The sequence below is a fragment of the Sus scrofa genome, chromosome 9, assembly GCF_000003025.6.
Source record: "Sus scrofa isolate TJ Tabasco breed Duroc chromosome 9, Sscrofa11.1, whole genome shotgun sequence".
Lineage (NCBI taxonomy): Eukaryota > Metazoa > Chordata > Mammalia > Artiodactyla > Suidae > Sus > Sus scrofa.
In genome coordinates this window covers 19,872,272-19,893,688 of record NC_010451.4, presented here as the reverse complement: position 1 = coordinate 19,893,688, position 21,417 = coordinate 19,872,272, and the positions used below count along the sequence as shown (strand labels likewise).

The 21,417-nt window shown below is 35.1% G+C and overlaps 1 protein-coding gene across 24 annotated transcripts in view; it reads left to right on the top strand.

Annotated features, from left to right (window-relative positions):
• PICALM (phosphatidylinositol binding clathrin assembly protein) overlaps positions 1–21,417 on the top strand; it is a 111,306-nt gene that overhangs the window by 53,551 nt on the left and 36,338 nt on the right. For all 24 annotated transcript variants that reach the window (XM_021102088.1, XM_021102073.1, XM_021102078.1 and 21 more), the window contains 7 exon segments: positions 1,462–1,573; positions 7,718–7,824; positions 9,850–9,891; positions 13,171–13,256; positions 15,109–15,232; positions 15,505–15,641; positions 18,320–18,423. In XM_021102088.1, the coding sequence (XP_020957747.1) occupies positions 1,462–1,573; positions 7,718–7,824; positions 9,850–9,891; positions 13,171–13,256; positions 15,109–15,232; positions 15,505–15,641; positions 18,320–18,423 (712 nt within the window).

Sequence of the window (21,417 nt, the reverse complement as noted above, 5' to 3'; positions counted from 1 at the left end):
TAGTTGACCATCAGTGCATGGGTTTATCTCTTTCCGTCATGTTCACTGATCTATATTTCTAGTTTTATGCTAGTAACATCCTGTTTAGATAACCGCGGCTTTGTTTGAAGCTGTAGTCTGAAGTTAGGGAGCATGATTCCTCCAGCTTTGTTTTTCTTTCTCAAGATTGCTTTGGCTATTTGGTGTCTTTTATATTTCCAAACAAATTTTAAAATTTTTTGTTTCTAGATTGTGTTGAGTTTGTAGATTGCCTTGGGGGTAGTGTAGTCATTTTGATGATACTGATTCTTTCAATCCAGCAACATGGTATATCTTCCATCTGTTTGTGTTGTTCTTCTCTTTCTCTCATCAGTGTCTTATGCTTTTCAGAATAAAGGTCTTTTGCCTCCTTAGAGAGGTTTATTCCTGAGTATTTTATTTTTGTGATACGATGGTAAATAGGATTGTTTCCTTAATTTCTCTTTCTGATCTTTTGTTGTTCGTGTGTAGGAATGCAAGAGATTTCTGTATTAATTTTGTATCCTGCCACTTTGTCAGATTCATTTCTGAGCTCTAGCAGTTTACTGGTAGCATCTTTAGGATTTTCTATATTTAGTGTCATATCATCTGCAAACAGTTAGTTTTACCTTAAAGAAATGCTTTTTTTTTTTTTTTTTTTTAATATTTTTACCTAGCTTAACTCAGTGCTTTGGTGACTCTAGTACCCCTTTAATAAATACTTTCTTATTTAAAAATATTCAGTAAATTCTTTATGACTCAAAAGTGACCTTCTACCTAGAAATGGACTTTATTTTGCAATTAGAAACATTAATGCTGAAGTGAACTTGAAAGACTTTTGAGATGTAGCTTAAGAATTTCAAGAGTTAAAGGATACTTTTGTTTTCAGTGACTTATTTCTGAACTAAATTGTTGTAGGATTTGTATTTGTGACTTTGATTTATATTTGTGACTTTTAAGTAAATCTGAAGTCTTCGATCAAGATTTTTGAGGAGTTCCCATTGTGGCTCAGCCGTAATGAACCTGACTAGTATCCATGAGGATGTGCATTTGATCCCTGGCCTTGCTCAGTGGATTAAGGATCTGTTGTTGCCATGAGCTATGGTGTAGGTTGCAGTTGCGGCTCAGATCCCATGTTGCTGTGGCTGTGGTATATAGGCCAGAAGCTGCAGTGCTGATTTGACCCCTAGCCTAGGAAGTTCCATATGCCACAGGTGTGGCCCTAAAAAGAGAAAAAAAGAAAAGATTTTTGTGCTATTTGGCGGTAACTCCAATTGCTAGAGAGTAATGTCTTTAATGACTTTTTCTCTGATACCTAAATATTTGAATTCATTGCATTTTTTAACTCAATGAATTTTATTACATTTATAGTTGTACAACCATGAATTCATTGTATTTTAATTTGAAGGAAGTCATTGTCATTTTAAAACAAAAGATTAGCTAATATTTCTATTTTTTCTTCAGGTTAATAGCAATGAACTTACAAATGGTGTTATAAATGCTGCCTTCATGCTCCTGTTCAAAGATGCCATTAGACTGTTTGCAGCATACAATGAAGGAATTATTAACCTGTTGGGTAAATATTTCTATAGTTTAATAACATATTCTTCTCTTGTATCATATGGATAAATAATATTGTCTTAGTTGTTATTTAAAGCTGCCTAAAAATTCATTGAGCTATATTCATTTATTCTAACACTTTGGAGAAAAGAATTTTATATCTGATTGCACAAGTTAAATGAGTAAATACTTACATAGCTAGAATGTTCAGCTAGATGAAATTTGTATTTTTTAAAATATGTATCTTTTTTTTTGCTATCAGTTTTACTGTTTCTGGAAGTCCAGTAATTTCTTTAAAATTAAGTTGGACTTTGCTGTCCCAGGAAAATCTTATTTCCTCACAATTTATTCCAAAATGGACTTTAACTGTAAAGTTGGTATTTTTTCCTAAACTTAATTTTAAAGTTGGTAATTATTAAATATGTGTTTTGAAGGATGCTTTTTAATATTGAAGCACTTTAGGAATATGTGATGCTTTATTATGTATTTGGTATATTTAGAGCACAGTTATTTTGCCTAGAAGTGCTAATTTTTTTTCAGTGGGATTTAGATAGAATAGACAAGTAACAGTCTGCAAAGAGTGCTGAAGCATCAAGTGTCACATGTCAGATGTGTTTACTTCAGTGTGCTTGTTCTCCCTTCCCAGTACTTTTTCTTGTTTTAGAATTTACTTAAATTTGTTTTTCATAGGCTGGGGTAACATAAACTTATTGAGGGATTTTTTTTTTTAATCCAGCGAAAATATTATCTAAAAATTTTCTGAAAGCATTCTTGTGAAATTATAAAATATTTCCACATTAAGATAAAATAATTACAGGTTGTTATTTTGAGTGGAAGAAGAATATGTGGTGTCATCACAAATCACAACTGTTTTTCCGTTTTATTATAGTTGATTTGCAGTGTTCTGTCGATTTCTTCTATACAGCAACAGAGTGATCCAGTCAAACATATATATACGTTCTTTTTCTCATATTTTCTTCCATCATGTTCTGTAACAAGTGATTGGATATAGTTCCCTGTGCCATACAGCTGGACCTCATTGGCTATCCATTCTAAATCTAATAGTTTGCAACCACTAACCCCGAACTCCCAATCCATCCATGCCCTCCCCCACCCCACCCCACCCCTTGGCAACCACAAGTCTGTTCTCCATGTCTGTGAGTCTGTTTCTATTCTATAGATAGGTTCATCTGTGCCTCAGATTCCACATATAAGTGATATCATATAGTATTTGTCTTTCTAACTTCACTTAGTATGATAATCACTGCTTTTGTGGCATCCCATAGATTTTGAATGGTTGTGTCTTCATTATCATTTGTCTTGAAGTATTTTTTAATTTCCTTTTTGATTTCCTCATTGACCCATTGGTTTTTTTAGTAGTGTGTTGTTTATTCTCCATGTAGTCAAGTTTTTCTCATTTCTTTTCCTGTGTTTGATTTCTAATTTCATACCCTTGTGGTCAGAGAAGATACTTGAAATAATTTCTGTACTCTTAAATTTGTTGAGGTTAGTTTTGTGCCCCAGTATGTGGTCAGTCCCTGAGAATGTTCCATGTGTACTTGAAAAGAATGTATATTCTGATTTTTTTTTTTTTTTGGATGTAATGTCCTGAAGATGTCAATTAAGTCTAACTTTTCTCTTGTGTCATTTAAGATATCTGTGGCCTTGTTGATTTTCTGTCTAGAGGATCTGTCCATTGATGTGAGCAGGGTGTTAAAATCTACTATTATTGTATTCCCATCAAATTCTTCACTTATGTCCGTTAGTATTTGTTATATGCATCTGGGTGCTCCTGTATTAAGGGCATACATATATATTGATTGACAAGTGTAATCTCCTCTTCTTGAGTATCATTAAATAGTGTTCTTCGTCGTCTTTCTTTGTGGTCTTTGTTTTAAAGTCTATTTTGTCTGATATGAGTATTGTGAGTCCAGCTTGCTGTCATTTCCATTCATGTGAAGTATCTTTTTCTCTCCTCTCACTTTCTGTTTATGTATGTCCTTTGCCCTAAGGTGAGTCTATTATAGTCAGCATATTGTAGGCTCTTGTTTTGTTTTGTTTTGTTTTAAATCTATTCCGCCATTCTCTGTCTTTTGATTGGAGCATTCAGTTCTTTGACATTTGGATAATTATTGATAGATATGTATTTATTGCCATTTTAAACCTTGTTTTCCAGTTGATTCTATGTTTCTCTTTTGTTCCTTTCTTTGGTCGGATGATTTCCTGTTTATTTTATGCTTGTGTCCTCATTTTAGTTCTTGTGAATGTATTTTTTTGGGTTTTTTTGTGGTTGCCTGTTTTTCAGGTATATTAACCCCTTCCTGTATCTGCTTGCTTTTGCCTGATAGTCACATAGGCCCAAACACATTCTTAAAAAAATTAGAATCTAGGAGTTCCTGTTGTGGCGCAGTGGTTAACGAATCCGACTAGGAACCATGAGGTTGTGGGTTCGGTCCCTGCCCTTGCTCAGTGGGTTAACGATCCGGCGTTGCCGTGAGCTGTGGTGTAGGTTGCAGACGCGGCTTGGATCCCGCGTTGCTGTGGCTCTGGATAGGCTGGTGGCTACAGCTCTGATTCAACCCCTAACCTGGGAACCTCCATATGCCGCAGGAGCGGCCCAAGAAATAGCAAAAAGACCAAAAAAAAAAAAAAAACAAAAAAGAATCTAGATTTTTCTTCCTTTCCTTACTCACATTTTATGATTTTGATGTCCTTTTTTATATTTCATGTTTATCCTTTTGCTGTTCCTTGTGTTTATCATCACTTTTTCAAGTAGGTTTTTTTCTTTTATTTATTTATTTATTAAAATTTTTTTATTACTCAAGGAATTTATCACTTCTGTAGTTGTATAATGATTATCACAATCCAGTTTCATAGGCTTTCCATCCCACAACCCAAGCACATCCCCCCACCCCCCAAACTGTCTCCTCCGCAGACCATAAGTTTTTCAAAGTCTGTGAGTCAGCATCTGTTCTGCAAAGAAGTTCAGTCTGTCCTTTTTACAGGTTCCACATGTCAGTGAAAGCATTTGATGTTGGTGTCTTATTGTTCTTTTAGATTTTTATACTCGCTTAAATTCCAATTGTGATTTCCTCTATCCTATATCTTCTTACTTCTTTCCTATTTAGTGAAGACCTTTAAGTATTTCTTTTAGAATGGGTTTAATATTGCTGTATTCTTTTAGTTTTTGTTTGTTTGAGAAGTTTTTTATTTCTCCTTCTGTTTTAAATGATCTTGCTGGGTAGATCATTTAAAAGATCTTTGCTGCAAGTTTTTACCTTTTAGGAATATGAATACGTCTTGCCATTCTCTTCGGGCCTGTAGTTTTTGTTTTGTTTTTTTTTTGTTGTTTTTTGTTTTTGTTTTTGGTCTTTTTGCCTTCTCTAGGGCCACTTCCCGCGGCATATGGAAGTTCCCAGGCTAGGGGTCTAGTCGGAGCTGTAGCTGCTGGCTTACGCCACAGCCCCAGAAACGCGGGGTCCGAGCCTCATCTGCGACCTACACCACAGCTCATGGCAGTGCCGGATCCTTAACCCAATGAGCAAGGCCAGGGATCGAACCCGCAACCTCATGGTTCCTAGTCAGATTCGTTAACCACTGAGCCACAATGGGAACTCCGGGCCTGTAGTATTTCTGTAGAGAATTTTGATGTTAGCCTTTTGGGGTTCCCTTATAATTAACTCTCTGTTTTTCTCTTGCTGCTTTTAGAATCATCTCCTTATCTTTAACTTTTGCCATTTTTATTGTAATATATATTGGTGTATGTCTGGGTTCAACTTGTTTGGGATCCCCTTTGCTGCCTATATCTTGATAACTGTTTCTTTTAGATTTGGAAAGTTTTCAGCCATAGTCCTTTAAATATATTTTCAATCCCTTTTCTTTTTCTTCTCCTTCTGGAATCTCTATGTAGATTAGCCAGCTTTATATTATCCCATAGATCTCTTGTATTGCTTTCATTTTTTTTTTCCACTTGATTTTCTATCTGCTGTCCTTATTGGGTGATTTCCATTACTCTATCTTCAAAGTCACTTATTTTTTCCTCTGCATTATTCATTCAGCCCTTAAGTGCCTTTAACTCGGCTTGTGTCTCTGCAAATGAATTTTCTAATTTTTCTTGGCTCTTCCTTATAGTTTCTAGTTTCTTTCTGTTCATATTTGCTTTTAGTTCCTTCAGTATTTTTCATTACCTCCATTTTACTTGGTGTCTGTTAGATTGCAGAGGTTTATTTCATTGTTTACTCCTTCAGGGGAATTATCCTTTTCTTTTAACTGGGAATGATTCCTGAACTTCTTCATTTTGCTTGTATTTTTCTTATTGTGCAAGTTTAGGGAAGACAACTATCTGCTGTAGTCTTGGAAGGTATTTACATGTGAGAGTGCCCTTGGGTAGCTTGTGAGGGCTTACAGTTTTGTTTGTTTTGGTGTGAGGGCTGCTTTTGGTTTGGAAGCTTGCCGTCTCTTTCCTCAGTGTTTGCAGGCTATTATCCCCTTAATAGGGGATGTGCCAGTGAACAGCCTACGTGTGCTTCCGTGGACATGGGGGTAATGGGTGGAGCCTGTAGTGCCTTATTGCTGGACCCTTGACCCTTGATAGTGGCAGAAACCTGCGGGAAGGTGGGGATGCATGCTGCTCCTGGTTTCTGGGCCCTGGGCAGTGGCAGTGACCCTCAGGAAGGTAGAAGCAGTGCCTAGAGCCTTTGTCAGGGGCAACAGCAGGACATGTGCTTTCCATATGAGTGAAGACAATGGGTGACACTTGGTTGTAATGCCCTCTTTGGTGGTGACCCCTGAGGTGACTGGGGCTGCTGGTGCTGCCTGTTCATGGGACTTATAGTGGTTGAGTGCTGCACCCACCTCTGAGGTGGCTGTGGTGGTTTGTACCTGCTGCCCGTATCCCACCCAAGAGGCACCCCACTGCCGGAAAGCCTGTGTGTGGACAGATTAAGATGTTCCTATGGTGGTCCTGCCCCTCCTCCTTTTGCCCACCCAAACAGTAGCACCTTGCTTCTCCTGTGGGCCTGATCCTCCTCCCTGGCTCTCTCATCTGTGGTGCTCTGCTCCCCAGCCCCTACACACTGCTCCTCCCTCCCCTCAGGCTGTTTCCACACATCCAACCCTAGTCCTCCTAGAACTGAGCTCTCAGTGCCCAGCCCCACTTGAGGGTCTCAGGCTATATTGTCCTGGGTGGTGGTACCCATGGTCTCTCTCTGCTTTGCCCTCCTCAGTGCAGCTGCTGCACCTTTCTCCAAGGCTTTGAGGTTCCCCTTCTGTACTGGCTGACCTGCCTGTCAGTTAGGTGGCCTCCCAGGGTGTGGATTTCTTTCCTCTTTTTCAGCTCCCTCTCAGGACAGCTGGTCCTGTCCTGTATCTTTTTTCGTCTTTTCTTTCTTTCTTTTTTTTTCCTTTTCTTCTACCCAGTTGTGTGGAGAATTTCTTCTCCTTTTTGGAAGTCTTAAGGTCTTTTGCCAGCATTAAGTAGATGTTTTGTGCTGATCGTTCTACATGTGGATGGGTTTTTTGTTGTTGTTGTTGTTTTTTTTGATGTGTTTGTGGGAGAAAGTGAGCGTCACATCTTCCCCTCTTCCATCCTGATCCTGCCCTTCTGAAGGGTGTTTTAATCCATGGAGATAGAGAAATGGTTGGTTGGTTGGTTTTTCCACATGTGAAAAATGGAAAGTTTTCTTTCCTAAAAAGCTTTAGAAGCATCGTCTGCCACCCTGTGATTGGTATAAATTAAGTTTTTGACTGCTTTTTATGTACTTATTTAAATTAGCTTTCCAAGTGACATTTGGACATGGAAAAGTTGCCGTCTTTTTTAACATATTATTAGTAAGAATATTGGGAAATAAACATTAGCAGTGTTTTTGGTGGAGTAAAATGTGATCCGTACTAGCATGCAGGTATGTATTTAGGGCATTGTGAGGCAAGAAATATTGTGGAACAAACTAGTAATAGGAGTAAAGTCATAATTCCTCAGTTTTTAGTATAATAGCGTCTCTAATTTGCTTTAAATATCTAAGGTAATTCTGATTTTTTTTTTTCTGTAGGGTGAATGTGTTCTCTAAGATATTTGTATAATCTCTTTGGAGCTATTACTTAATCTTTTTCATTTTGAGTTTAGTATTTTGATGTAAAGTATTTTTACATCTACTTTTGGCAGAAAAATATTTCGATATGAAAAAGAACCAATGCAAAGAAGGTCTTGACATCTATAAGAAATTCCTGACTAGGATGACAAGGATTTCAGAGTTTCTCAAAGTTGCAGAGGTAAACTGTCTTTACATCTCTTAACTTGCTTTTTTATCTTTAAATGTGAGTTTCAAAGAAGTCAGTTTTATATCTAAATGAGAGAAGTGTATTAAAGATAGTAAGGTATATACTCAGTTATAGTGCTATGCTGTATTGAATTCTGTGCTATGGTATGAATATGATATATTAGTGAATAAAAAAGATTCTGTGTAATTTAGTATTGAATGGTGAAAGGTAATCTTTTTAAATTATTTATTTCTCTCTAAAAGTAGGTAAGTGGCAGTCATTTTTGTGATTGGAATTAGCCATGTATTTTAGAAAATTTATTCTGTTAAATATGCTAGAGAATGTTCTGTGTTAGTACAAGTCTCTTTCCTCCAGTGAGACTTATAATTGGAACCACATGTTCAAAATGTTTTGTTCTCTAGAGAAGTGAATTTAATGCATTTGTTATTTGTCATTTATTGTGAAAGCCATGAATGTAGGTTATAGGCTAATTTAATTTTGCAAATCTATTTAAAAAATAATTTTCTGAAATCTTCACAGAAGGTAGTTGTGGTAATACTTGTGGGTATTGCTTGCATGGAGGCAGCACTTCAAGTGTTTTTGTTTTCCTATTCTCTACTCTCTAACCATTACCATCGGAGATGTCCTGCTAGTATAATTCTAGAAGATGATATTGATCAATAATATCAAAGTAGTTAATCTAAAACTAACAAGTTGATTATTCTAGCCCTATTACCATGGTGACTTTTTATTCTGTAGCAGATGAAATAGGATAGGACAGGATAATGATACTTTTGAAGAAAACAGTTTATGTTGTTAATCATGTGTCTTACGAAGTGTCCTGAAATTTAAAGTATCTCTCAAGGAGAAATCAGTGTTTTTTTTCTATTTCTCTAGGGTCAGATACATACTGAAACCACGAAAAGGTGGTGTTTATGCTGTAATTCTAGTAAATTATTTAAATAAATTTTAATTTCTTCACTTTTACATTTGGCTTCTTTTGTTCTTTGCGTTTGGCAGTTGTAGTTACTGACATAAGTTTTAAGCCCTTGTTTACTTCCAGATCTGCTGGTCTTACTCTGAGATGGAATAGACCATCTGCTCTGTATGATCTGAGAGAGAGGAATATACTCCTGCTCTAAAAATATTCTTTGATGAGCCTGTCTGTGGGCTAGCATTTTCACTATGAGACTTTAGTTCTTGGAGTAAAGGCATCAGTAGCCTTCTCAGATATGTTTGAAGAAGACACTATATCTTAGTATCTTTTTTTGTTTTGTTTTGTTTTTTTACCAAATTTTATACTGGTAACATTCTGGGACTGGCCCCTGAGAGGTTGAGAAGAAGAAGAGAGAATGATTAGAAAATGAAATATAGTCATATAATTTTTTAATTGGGGTGTTAGAATAAATGGGAATGATGTTTATCTTTTTTGCTGGAAATTACTTAGTATCTAAACATCATGAAAGTGTGTTAGAATTGCTTTGTGGGGACACTTATATCCTGGGTAAATATCACTTGGTGTTTGTGTAAAACCTGGCTTACTTGAGTGAACATAGGTTTTAAAAATTGTTGACTGTGGTGATTGCCAGGGAAAGCATACTTTATGGAGACAGAAAAGTCATTGTTACCAGATTTGTTCCTTAACTTCTTTTTATGCTTCAGGGGACTCGTTCATGGTCAGGCATTCTTATTCTTGTTGTAGTGTTTTTTTGTTATAGAAGCGATGGATTTTTCAGATTGTGATAAGGTAGCTTATACAGGTACTTAGGAGATGTGGAAATGGTTCTTTAATAGCTTTATTGAATTTCCAACTTTAAATCCTCTCCTGTTAGAACTTTTAGAGCCATGAGTTAACATCTAAGTCCTTGGAAATGTTGAATGATATCTGTGGGGATTAAATATTCTTCTAATTTTAGGGAATTTTACCTAAAATATTTTTATGGTACTAGCCATAAAAATGCTGTTTTCTAAACTTTATTTATAAAACATCCTTTTTATAATTTTATCTATTAAATATCATGCTGCTTTTTCTTACAGCAAGTTGGAATTGACAGAGGTGATATACCAGATCTTTCACAGGTAAGTAGTATTATATCAATCACTTTCTTCTGTGTATTGCTAGGTGTGAAGAGTACAAAGATAAATAATATGCAGCCTCAGCTGTCAAGGAGATAGGTTTAATTTTTCTTGACAGATTTTTAACGTTTTGGTATGTTGCTGATGATATTTCTAACATTATGACCATATAAAATCTATATTGGTAGAGCTGGCCACTACGCTTTCATTTCTTTAGTTTACTCCCTTTAATCTCTCTTTGTTTCTCATCATCATTTGGGGGGGGGAAAAGAACTGAACTTAAAGAATGGTATTTAAAAAACGTAATTTTCACTTTACTATTGGTATATAAGTACACAGAGTTTATTTTTCTTATTTTAAACTTTCCACTTTGGCTATTTGATTCAGGCAACTATATTAAATTAGGAGTAAACCTCAAAACATGATACTAGACTAAGAGAACAGGCTTTGTCTTGTCTGTCTTTTAAGTTTGAGTCCTGTTTGTGCCACTAGCTGGCCCTGTGATTTGGAGACTCTGTGCTTCACTTCTTTCATCATCTTTAAAATGGAGATGTTATAATACCTGCCCCTTAGAGTAGGTGGGAGGATTAAATGAGTTAATACTTAAAAAATTTAGAACATTAAGCACTTAATCTTAGCTATGATAATATTATTTTTATCATTATCTTCAAAAAATAAAGAAACTTTAAACCTGCAGTTTGTTTCTGGCCTTCTTTGTTTTTTTGTTTATTGAGTATTAAGAATGAATGTACCTGGAATAAACTCTCCTTAGTTGACATCTTTCTTTACCTCATTTTCAGTTGTCCTGGGATGTCTTTTAAATACTTTCTTGTTAATGGTTCTAATTGTGTTTCTCTGTACTCACTTGTTCTGATTGATCCCTTTGATCTCCAGGCTGTGAATATGCACTAGATCTGGTTATTGGTTATACATAAATAAAAAATACTTGCATGTGCCCACATGAAGTAATTGACCTCATTAAGATTGATTACATTATTGTGGGCTAAATGTGAGAAGAGTCAGTATTTGAACAATATGTAGTATAAGTTGATCTGTCAGTTTTAGATTCCCCTTTACCCTGTTTTTCATGTCAGGTTCACCTACCTATCTTTGTTTTAAAAGCATCTGCCTCATCCAGATTATCATCTTATTGCTGTACTTTAATAGTCATGTTATTGTAATTGAATAGAGTTGGCCAGCCTCTGATTCCTCTGACCCTCTTCATTGATGATCTCTGAGTGATTCAAAAAATTTTCAAGTGAATTAAAGTTTTTTACACTTTAGGGAAGATGATAGTTATAAACGAGAATGGAAATTTAAGATTGTTCATCCTTTTTTGTTTGTTATAAATTGCTGTTTTTAGAATGTGAAGCATCACGTTTCCTTCAGTTTTTGTAATGTAGCACTTTTAAAGAATAACCATATGTACTTAGAAGGGATTTGGAAAATGGTTTATTCATTATCCTAATGAGTGATTTAATATTTGTAAGCACAGCTTAAACCCTTCAGGAAAAGAAAAATAAACTACAGTTTAAATAATGACAGTTTTGGAGTTACTGTCATGGCACAGCAAAAACGAATCCGACTAGGAACCATGAGGTTGGGGGTTCAATCCCTAGTCTCACTCAGTGGGTTAAGGATCCGATGTTGCTGTGGCTGTGGTGTAGGCCAGCAGCTACAGCTCCAATTCGACCCCTAGCCTGGGAACCTCCATATTCCGTGGTGTGGCCCTAAAAAGACAAAAACCAAAAAGAAAAAAGAATCCAGCATTGCCATAGCTGTCCCCCTCTGGTCACTCCCTGGTCCTCTCTACACAAATTACTATTTTGAATTCTCAAAGAGTAATTTTTATCAGATTTTGAATTTACTGTAAGTGGAATCATACAAGTATTTCTTTTTTTCTGCTTATCATAGTTTTGAGATATGTCTGTATTGTTGAATATACCGTTAATTAATTATTTTAAATTGCTGAATGGGATTCCATCATGTGAATTTACCACGATTTTTTTAATCCATTTTCCAAATTGTGGGCTTTTGGATTGTTTACAGTTTTTAAACTATTGTATATAAAGCTGCTTTAAACATTCTTGAACCTTTTCTTGTGGAGATACCTTTTTCTCTCACTTAGGTAAATAGTTAGGGATGAAATTAGGTAATTAACCTTACTTTAAAAAAAAAATCCATCTTTCTTCAAAGTGAATGTACTCCCACTGGCACTGTTTATGATAGTTGCATTTGTTCTATATCTTCATCAACATTTGATGTTGCTAGTCTGTTTAACTTTAGCCATTTCTAGTGGGTAAGAAGTTGTACCTCATTGTGATTTTAATTTGTGTTTCCTTAATGTTAGTCTTCAGATTCATTTGTCAATAACTATTCAAAAATAATGTTTGGGAGTTCCCGTCGTGGTGTAGCGGAAACGAATCCGACTAGGAGCCATGAAGTTGAGGGTTCGATCCCTGGCCTCGCTCAGTGGGTTAAGGATCCAGTGTTGCCATGAGGTGTTGAGCTGTGGTGTACGTTGCAGACGTGGCTCAGATACTGCGTTGCTGTGGCTCTGGCGTAGGCTGGCAGCTGTAGCTCCGATTAGACCCCTAGCCTGGGAACCTCCATATGCTGTGGGTGCGGCCCTGAAAAGACAAAAGACAGGAAAAAAAAAATGTTTGGACACTTTCAGTTAATCAGTGGGTATTTATTAAGCACCAGGACCATGCTCAACAGAATGTCTAGCTTTTAGGAGTTCATTTCTATTTAAAATTTAATTAAGGAGTTTCCACTGTGGCTCAATGGATTAAGGACCTGATGTTATCTCTGTGAGGATGTGGGTTTGATGCCTGGCCTTGCTCAGTGGATTAAAGATCTGGTGTTGCATAGGACACAGATTTCTGCAGCATAGGACACAGATGTTCAGATCTGGTTTTGTTATAGCTGTGGCATAGACAAGCAGCTGCAGCTTGGAATCGACCCCCTAGCCCAGGAACTTCCATATGCTGTGGGTGCAGCCATAAAAAGAAAAAAAATTTTAATTAAGTAAAATATTTAAAAAATTAAATATAGTATCCTCTTAATATTTCATGTTCATGTTGTTTTTATATATTTGATTGTTTATTAATACTCCTTACTGTCATACAATAATAATGTCATTCTTAGGTGGTTAAAACTCCACAGTTAATTAGTTCATGAGAAATATATATTTTATTGCTTTCCTGTGTTAGACGATACCTGATTTATTTTGACAAATAGTCTGATTATCATGAAAGTCTTAAATTTTTACAATTTTAGGCCCCCAGCAGTCTTCTTGATGCTTTGGAACAACATTTAGCTTCCTTGGAAGGGAAGAAAATCAAAGATTCTACAGCTGCAAGCAGGTGTGTTTTTCTTTGTGGGGCAAAGAGCAGTAGTGGTGTTCCTGAGAAAGTACATGAATTTAGCTGAAGTTCCAAGTTATTTAACTTCTCTTTATCTTGATTTAACCATTTATAACTGAGTTTAAGAGTAGTATCAATCTCAGAGAGTTGCTGTCAAGGATTAATGTAAATTTGGGGGATGTGTCCTTATTTTCAGTAAATGTCAGCATCTGTTAAGATGATCCGCAGTGACTGTGGTTTAGAATGGTGTTCATAGTGTCTGTATTTCTCTTAAAGATGAAATGCATAGATTCACATGGTGTTTTATAATTACAAAATGGTTTTTTACAAATTTGTCTAACCCTCACACTAGCCTTGTGAAATATGGAATAGTAATTCTGGGACTCAGGCCTGGGACATCTGATGTAAGTTTTCATCGTCTTTCTATAATGCCAGTTCATGGGGTTTATTGATGACATATTTTAATCATTCTCTTAGACTTTTAGCTGATTTCCAAGGCTAAGACCAGTTAATCTAGCAAATTAAAAAATGACATAGATCATTTCTTATTGACCTTGTGATGTAATTTTTGTGTTAACTAGTAACTTGAGTAATTCTCATATTTTCTTACGAAGATTTCCTTTTAGCAGTATGAAGACAGAAGTTTGTAGAAAATATAATGAGACCTTTCCTTCTTTTTGATTATTGTTTCAGAATTTTTTTTAAGCAGCAAAAATTAATTTGTGGAGGAAAATGTCATTACTGGATTTTAATACTTTTAAATTGTAGATTTTCTCTTTGAACTTTCTAGTAGATTTTTAGAAGTATAAGCCAAAGTTATAAGGCCCAATTATTTGAGAAGTAATGTAAAATATAGCTAAGTAGATCAGGTACATCAATTTATCACATGTTTTTTATCATATGTGTTTTTGGGTTTCTTATGTTTCTTCACAACAGTGTTTCTCTTCCCTTTTCTTAGTTATATCTTTGTATTGGCTCATTTATAAAATTAATTTACATAAAACTTAAATAATAGTTTTTCCACTTTTGTGCTTAGAGTAGAAATTAATCATCTTTGGTGTTTGATAAAAGGAAAATGAATAACAGTAGCTGAGAGTAGTTTCCGATTAGAATTCTTTACCAAGGTGTTTATTTTACCTAGAATTAACATTAGGGAATTAAGTTTTGGGGTTTATGATATGATAAGATTTTGATGTAAGGGAAAGGAGGTGGCTTTCTATGAGTCAATCAGTAAAGGATGTTTGGAAAGGAAATTCTAGCTTGGCAAAGAGTAGCACATAGAAAAGAGGTACCAGATAGCCTGGTTTCTTGAATGAAACTGATCTCCCTTTGAAAGGACCTTTGGGTCCTCTGGGAATGACATCTTTTGGATGTTATTATAAGGGAAACATACCTATACCTACATTATTTATCACCGGTACTTATGTTTTAGTGTTCCTACAGTAGTACTGCTAAAATCCAGCCTACAAATTAGCAAAAGGTCATTTCTTATGAAAAACTCAATACTTTTTACCCATCAGGATTTTCTTAGAGGTATATGAACTCTTTTCTAATTGCATTGGTTGCCTTCACTGGGGCTTGGAAGAGGCAATGTCTCTCACCTTTCTTATGAACCCTTTCTAGAGTCTAACACTTATTTAAAAATAATAAATGTATGTCTAAATCAGCTAATTGCTAATAATCCTCTAGGTCAATGAGTAGACTATTTCCTCCGAAGTACTGGTTTTAACTCCGTAAGTTCAGTTCATGATTATAATGCCAATCCATGGTTAGGTTGGTTGACCATTTCATATCCAGGTTGTAATGTGAAACGTTTGGCAAAATACAGATTGTCTTTGTCTGATTATCCTAGGGCAACAACACTTTCCAACGCAGTCTCTTCCCTGGCAAGCACTGGCCTGTCTCTTACCAAAGTGGATGAAAGGGAAAAGCAGGCAGCATTAGAGGAAGAACAGGCTCGCTTAAAAGCTTTAAAGGTAGATATGTGTATTCTCTTTATTTGGGAAAACAAGTACAGGTATTTATAATGTACTTGAAACCGTTACACAGACTAATAATCTTTATATATTTATGCAAATGGGTAGAAATTCAGTAGTCTAATTTTTCATCCTGACATTGAATGACTGGTGTAACAGTCAGAGGATACCTTTCTACCATCAAAACAAAATTAGAAAATGCTTTTTTTTTCTGAGGCTGTACAAACAAACCTGATTTCTGGATTCCTCATGGTAGTTTCTTTTCGCAATAGGAACAGCGCCTAAAAGAACTTGCAAAGAAACCTCATACCTCTTTAACAACTGCAGCCTCTCCTGTGTCCACCTCTGCAGGGGGTATAATGACTGCACCAGCCATTGATATATTTTCTACCCCTAGTTCTTCTAACAGGTAGGTGGAGTGGTTAAAGGTTACCATTGAATACTTAAGTTTAAAGGCTTCTAAAAGAAATTTTGCAGGACTTCTCAGGCTTAGTTTAATAATTTTGTAGTCATAAATTCGCACAAAGGAGGTAGTGATAAATGTTGGTAGTGGTATAATAGCTAAATATAAAGCAATACAGTTTTATATTCAAGAAATGAGAGATGACTAAGTGATACACATACCAATTGGAAGGTAGTGGGTTGTCTGGGCAAATGTTTCATTGTAAAAAAATTAATTAGGAGTTCCCATCGTGGCTCAGTGGAAATGAATGTGACTAGTAACCATGAGTAGCCTCTCTTAGTGGCTTGAGGATCTGGCATTGCCATGATCTGTGGTATAGGTCGCAGACACAGCTCAGATCTGATGTTGCTGTGGTGTAGTCCAGCAGCTATAGCTCTGATTCGACCTAGCCTAGGAACTTCCATGTGCTGCAAGTGCAGCCCTAAAAAAAAAAAAAAAAAAAAAAAAAAAAATTAGTTATAATTAAATGCATTTGTGAGGGGTCTAATGGTTCAAGATCTTGTATATAACTCTTGGAAATGTATATATGACAGGTATTTCAGAATATCCTTTCACTGGATATTAAGTGTTTTTCATGTCTAGTCCCTTGTGTTAAACTTAATCATTTGGATTGCAGTGAGAATAATTTAGTTGCCAGATTTCTGTGGTATTGAAGCTTACCAGACCAACTTCAGTACTCTTGTTGCATAATTTAAGCTACTTAACAATAGAAATATGTTTCCAGGAAAATTAGAATAACTAGCTTTTTCTAAATCTCTCCTTTTACCTCAGAGTGGTTTAAAGTAGAAGTTTAGAAGTCAGATTTCTGGTTTGCGTCTTAGTTCATTTATTTCTTAATCTTTTTTTTTTTTTTTTTTTTTTAAACCTCAGTTTCCAAACAAGGTAATATGGTATAAGTCATTGGATCTCACTCTGTAACAGTCATCAGAATCACCTGGAGGGCTTTTTAAAAACACAGATTTCTGAGCCCTACCCTAGTGTTTTGGTTCAGTAGGTGTAGGGTGAGGACAAGAATTTTCATTTTCACCAAGGTCACAGATCACTAGTATAGAATTTATTAACACAGTGCTTACTTAGTGCATGGTCAGTGCTGCATAGAGAGTGATGGAATGTTTGCTTATTTTTCTTTGATTTTGTTGTTTTTGCTGTTCATTTTATTAACTCATCCTTAAAAAGTCTTCTCTTCCACCTCCTGACTCCTGTCACAATTCCATGTAACTTTTACTGTCTCAGCTGTTACCTGCTCCTTAGTCTTAGTAGATCTTGAATTTAGTTGTTTTTCTTTCAGTTTTATCTTTTTGATTGTTTGTTTTGATTTTTGTATAATACCTTCCTTAATTCCCAGCGATATTGAACCCATTAAGTGGGGACCTTGGCAAGAAGTCTGTCTTATTTAGCACAGTGGGGGGATGAAGCTAAATGGAAGAGAATGTGGAGTATTTGAGAATGAAAAAAATTATTAGATAACTAATATTTCTATTTCAATTAAAACACTCAGCATTCATCTTTTTAACAGTAATTGAGGATAAATCCTAACAGTCTATTTCAAATGATCATTGCATATTCTGTACCTTTCCTCAAAGCACTAAATGCATATGTATTTTTATTCATCTATCTATAAGATCTAAGTTTTACATATAAAAGATATTCTTGCAGTTCTTGTCATGGCTCAGCAGTAATGAACTCAACTAGTGTCCATGAGGACGAGGGTTCGATCTCTGGCTTTGTTCAGTGGATTAAGGATCCAGTGTTGCTATGAGCTGTGGTTTAGGTCGCAGACTCTGCTCGGATCCCACATTGCTGTGGCTGTGGTGTAGGCCAGCAGCTGCTGCTCCAGTTCGACCCCTAGCCCAGGAGTTTCTATATGCTTCTGGTGCATCCCTAAAAAAAAAAGATACTCTTTAAGACTTTTATTTTTGAGTAAGTGTAAGTTAATAATGATCTATGTTATGTTACACTTAATGTCTCAATTCATGGAAACTCTGGGATCTTTTTTCAGTTGTATTCCCTTATCACATAACAGTTTTGTGGTAAGTGTATTACGAAAGAGGAACCCCCTGGACTTGTGTAATGAGGTGACTCTTATAAGTTTATATTGTATATGCGTATGTACTTTTTTCCCTGTATTGTTGATTTGTTGTTTGGAATTTGAAGCATTAGAGGTAAGGTTAGCAGGCATTTTACTTTGTAGAAGAATTGGTATTGCAAATATAAAGTTCTTTGAAAGTTAAAAGTAAGAAAACAAACTTCTTTTAAAAAAAGTTAAATTGCCATGATGTTTTGTATTTTAAAATTATATTGTTTAGGTTCTTGTTCTTTTCAATAAAGAAATTAGTAGGGCAGTCATTGATTCTTTCCTGAAGGGCTATTATTATTTGAATTCGGTATAAACTTAAGATACAGTACTTGAATAATTTTCTAGGCCTCCTTAGAAATAGATTGTTACATGAGGGGCATGTAACTGTTAGCATGCTGAAACTATTCTTCCTTTTGATATTTATATTAATGAGGCTTTTTCCTCACCTTTTTAATTTTTTATTTACTGGGGGCAGGGGGAGAGGGGAATGGCTAATGTAACAAAATTTACCTAGTTAATAAACTGTCTTTTCAAAATATCTTCCTAGCACATCAAAGCTACCAAATGATCTGCTTGATTTGCAGCAGCCAACTTTTCACCCATCTGTACTTCCTATGTCAAGTGCTTCTCAGGTAGCAAGTACATGGGGAGGTAAGCATTAATGAATCTGTTTTGTGTGTTGTACAGGCATCTCCCTTTCCCATCCTATGGTGTGTTAGTTGTTTGTATAGTTTTCAGTTACACCTGATACCTGAGAACTTGAAAAATAGTAAAACAGTGAAATCATTCTGTTCCTTGAAGACATTTTTGTTTTTAATTGCAATTTTGGAGTATTTTTTCAATTAAATCACGAAATGAGGTTTAATGGGGATTGAGGAAGGACCAAATGTATGTTTAAATGTGAAATCATTCTTTCAGTGTTGAATTTTTATTTCATTATCAGAAAATGCATATGGTTATTTTACTTTTGGTATAGAAAAATTACTTGGGGAATTAAAATTACGTGGGGAAACTCTAAAATTCTAATAAAATTCACATAGTATTACCAGGCAGTGCACTACCTTCTGTGCAGGAATGTCATATCAAACTTTATGCCATATGTATTTAAAATGGTTGATTTAATTCAGACCTATAGAATTTTGGCATTCAAAGAATTTTCCCCTAGTACTAACTAGAAAGTTTGCTGTCCTTGAGTAGTTCTTTGATCTTAAGGTGACCATATCATGATCACTCCTGCCATTTTTGACAGAGTGAGCCTAGTCCATATCAATTTTTAAGCATTTTTGCTTAGACATTTGGTATGTTTTCAAATCATTTACTTTGGTTTTTGGCACTTCTGTTGTATTGATGTGAGTATTGTTTTATAGACATTTAAAAATTATCTGGGAGGGAAAGGAGATATTCTGTGAAAGGATGCTGTCTAGAGAACTATTAGAGAAGGGCAAGCTCAAGCTACCTTAAAACTCATGTTGGCTCACATGTAAAATCTAAATTGATTGGCTTACCTCTCAGATTATTTACTCTGTGAGTTTGTATGGTACATTAGACTTGTTCATCTTTATTTTAATGATTTGAGTTTAATAATGTAGTACATATTTGGTATTCTAGTAGGGAACAATACTTTTGTTATTCTTTCCAAATCTCTTAGGCTTTACCACTCATAGCTAGGCCTTCAGAGCTATTTCTAGTTTTATGGTGTGTTAGACTTGTTCATCTTTATTTTAATGATTTGAGTTTAATAACTTTTTTAGTAGTTATCTCTTAAGACAGTCAATGTTAAGGGAGGAGGTTTAAAATATTTTGTTGCGTGATATACCCCCTTTGCCTAGGAGAATATGTCTTGATATAAACAGGTACTTTGCAAATGTTTGTTGAATGCATGGACATTTTGTTTTTGAGGTGACTGGTTATTTCTGGTTCAAGACAGGTCAGGGAAAAGGAATAGTGAAACACTAAAATACTAAATTTTTGAACTAATTTTGTGAGCCATAAGTTGATTTAAAAACTAATTGATTTTGAAAGCTAGTTTAATTTAGCTAGATCTTAAGGTCTGGGAGGAATTTCTAAAAATAATAAGCTAGTTTCAAGTCAGTAAATATTTTAGAATTATTTATATGAATGATCTGTAGACAGCAAGTTAAGGTTAAGAAAGGAGTTTTTCTTATTATCCTAATGATAATTACAGTTTTAGGATCTGCAGAAACTTGAATGCTTATCCCATGCTTGTTGTGAATTGCTTTAGAAAAGGTCATTAGAAATAACATGACCGTTTAAACAGTTTTAACTTACCTTTTAAAAAAAGAAAACAAACTGGTTTTCTAAAATTAAGTCTGAAAAGTTGTATTTCTAAATAGAGGAAAAATTTTACAGAAAACTTAATGAGGTCTAATATAACATTTCATAGATACTGAACTGTGAAATTGTTTTATGTGGCTACTGTGTATAATTAATTCTAATAATTATAAGGTAAACTTTCTGCTTGGGATTCTTGAACTCATATATAAGGGTAGATCATTATTGTGAGAGAAAATTGTAAGTAATTTCAGCCTATAAAAATTGTTCTATATTTTGTTAGAAAAAATAATTCCATAGCAGTCTATGTGTGAATACAATGTTGGAGTACATTTAATCGTGTTTTCTTTTGTAGGTTATTTTGGTTTATGTAGTATTTTCATCAAAATTTCCTCCATATTTTTATCATTAGGCTTGTGTACAAGTGACACTGTTAAAAGTGTTTTAAAAAGTATTATCAAGTATGTTGGGAACAGAGGCAGTAGCAGTGGATATTCAGATTAAAATTTTTTACTTTATTTTTAAAATTAAAGTTACTAAGATAAGTAAATCTTTCATATAAACCTTTAATTATAACAGTAAATTCTTAACGATCTTTTATTTATTTATTTTTTTTGTCTTTTGTCTTTTTAGGGCCGCACCAGCGGCATATGGAAGTTCCCAGGCTAAGGGTTGAATTGGAGCTATAGCTGTTGGCCTATGGCAGAGCAACGCCAGATCCGAGCCGAGTCTGCAACCTACACCACGGCTCATGGCAGTGCTGGATCCTTAAACCACTGAGCGAGGCCAGGAATCAAACCCGAAACCTCATGGTTCCTAATCGGATTCATTTCTGCTGCGCCACAATGGGAAATCCCGAGTAAATTCTTAATGATTTTTTAAAATTAACCATTTACCTGAACATTTGAAATATGTAATATTTTACGTCATGCTTTAATAGCATGTGACAAAGGTATGATTTTTGATAATTCTAAAATCTTATCCTGTGCTTTTCTTGTTCTCGTTTGCTAAAAGTGGATGTTAACGACAGACTTGGTGTTTAATATAATTCTTATCATAAGCACCATTGAAATGATGTGTATTCCCAGTCACAGATCAGTGATACAGAGTTATAGGAGTTTATGTGAGAGGCATTTAAGATTTCTACCTAAAAATGAACACTGAAAAGAGAGAACACGAACTCTCCTGTTTGTCTCGTTGCATTATTAGTGAGTCTTTTATTTTTCAAGAAAATGTCTGGAGTCTAAACAAGCACTTGGTGTTGAATACTATTATCTGAGATTTCAGTTTTCATCACCTTGAAAACTTTGAGTTACAGCAGATCTAGAAATATACAGTATTATCAGCTTAGTA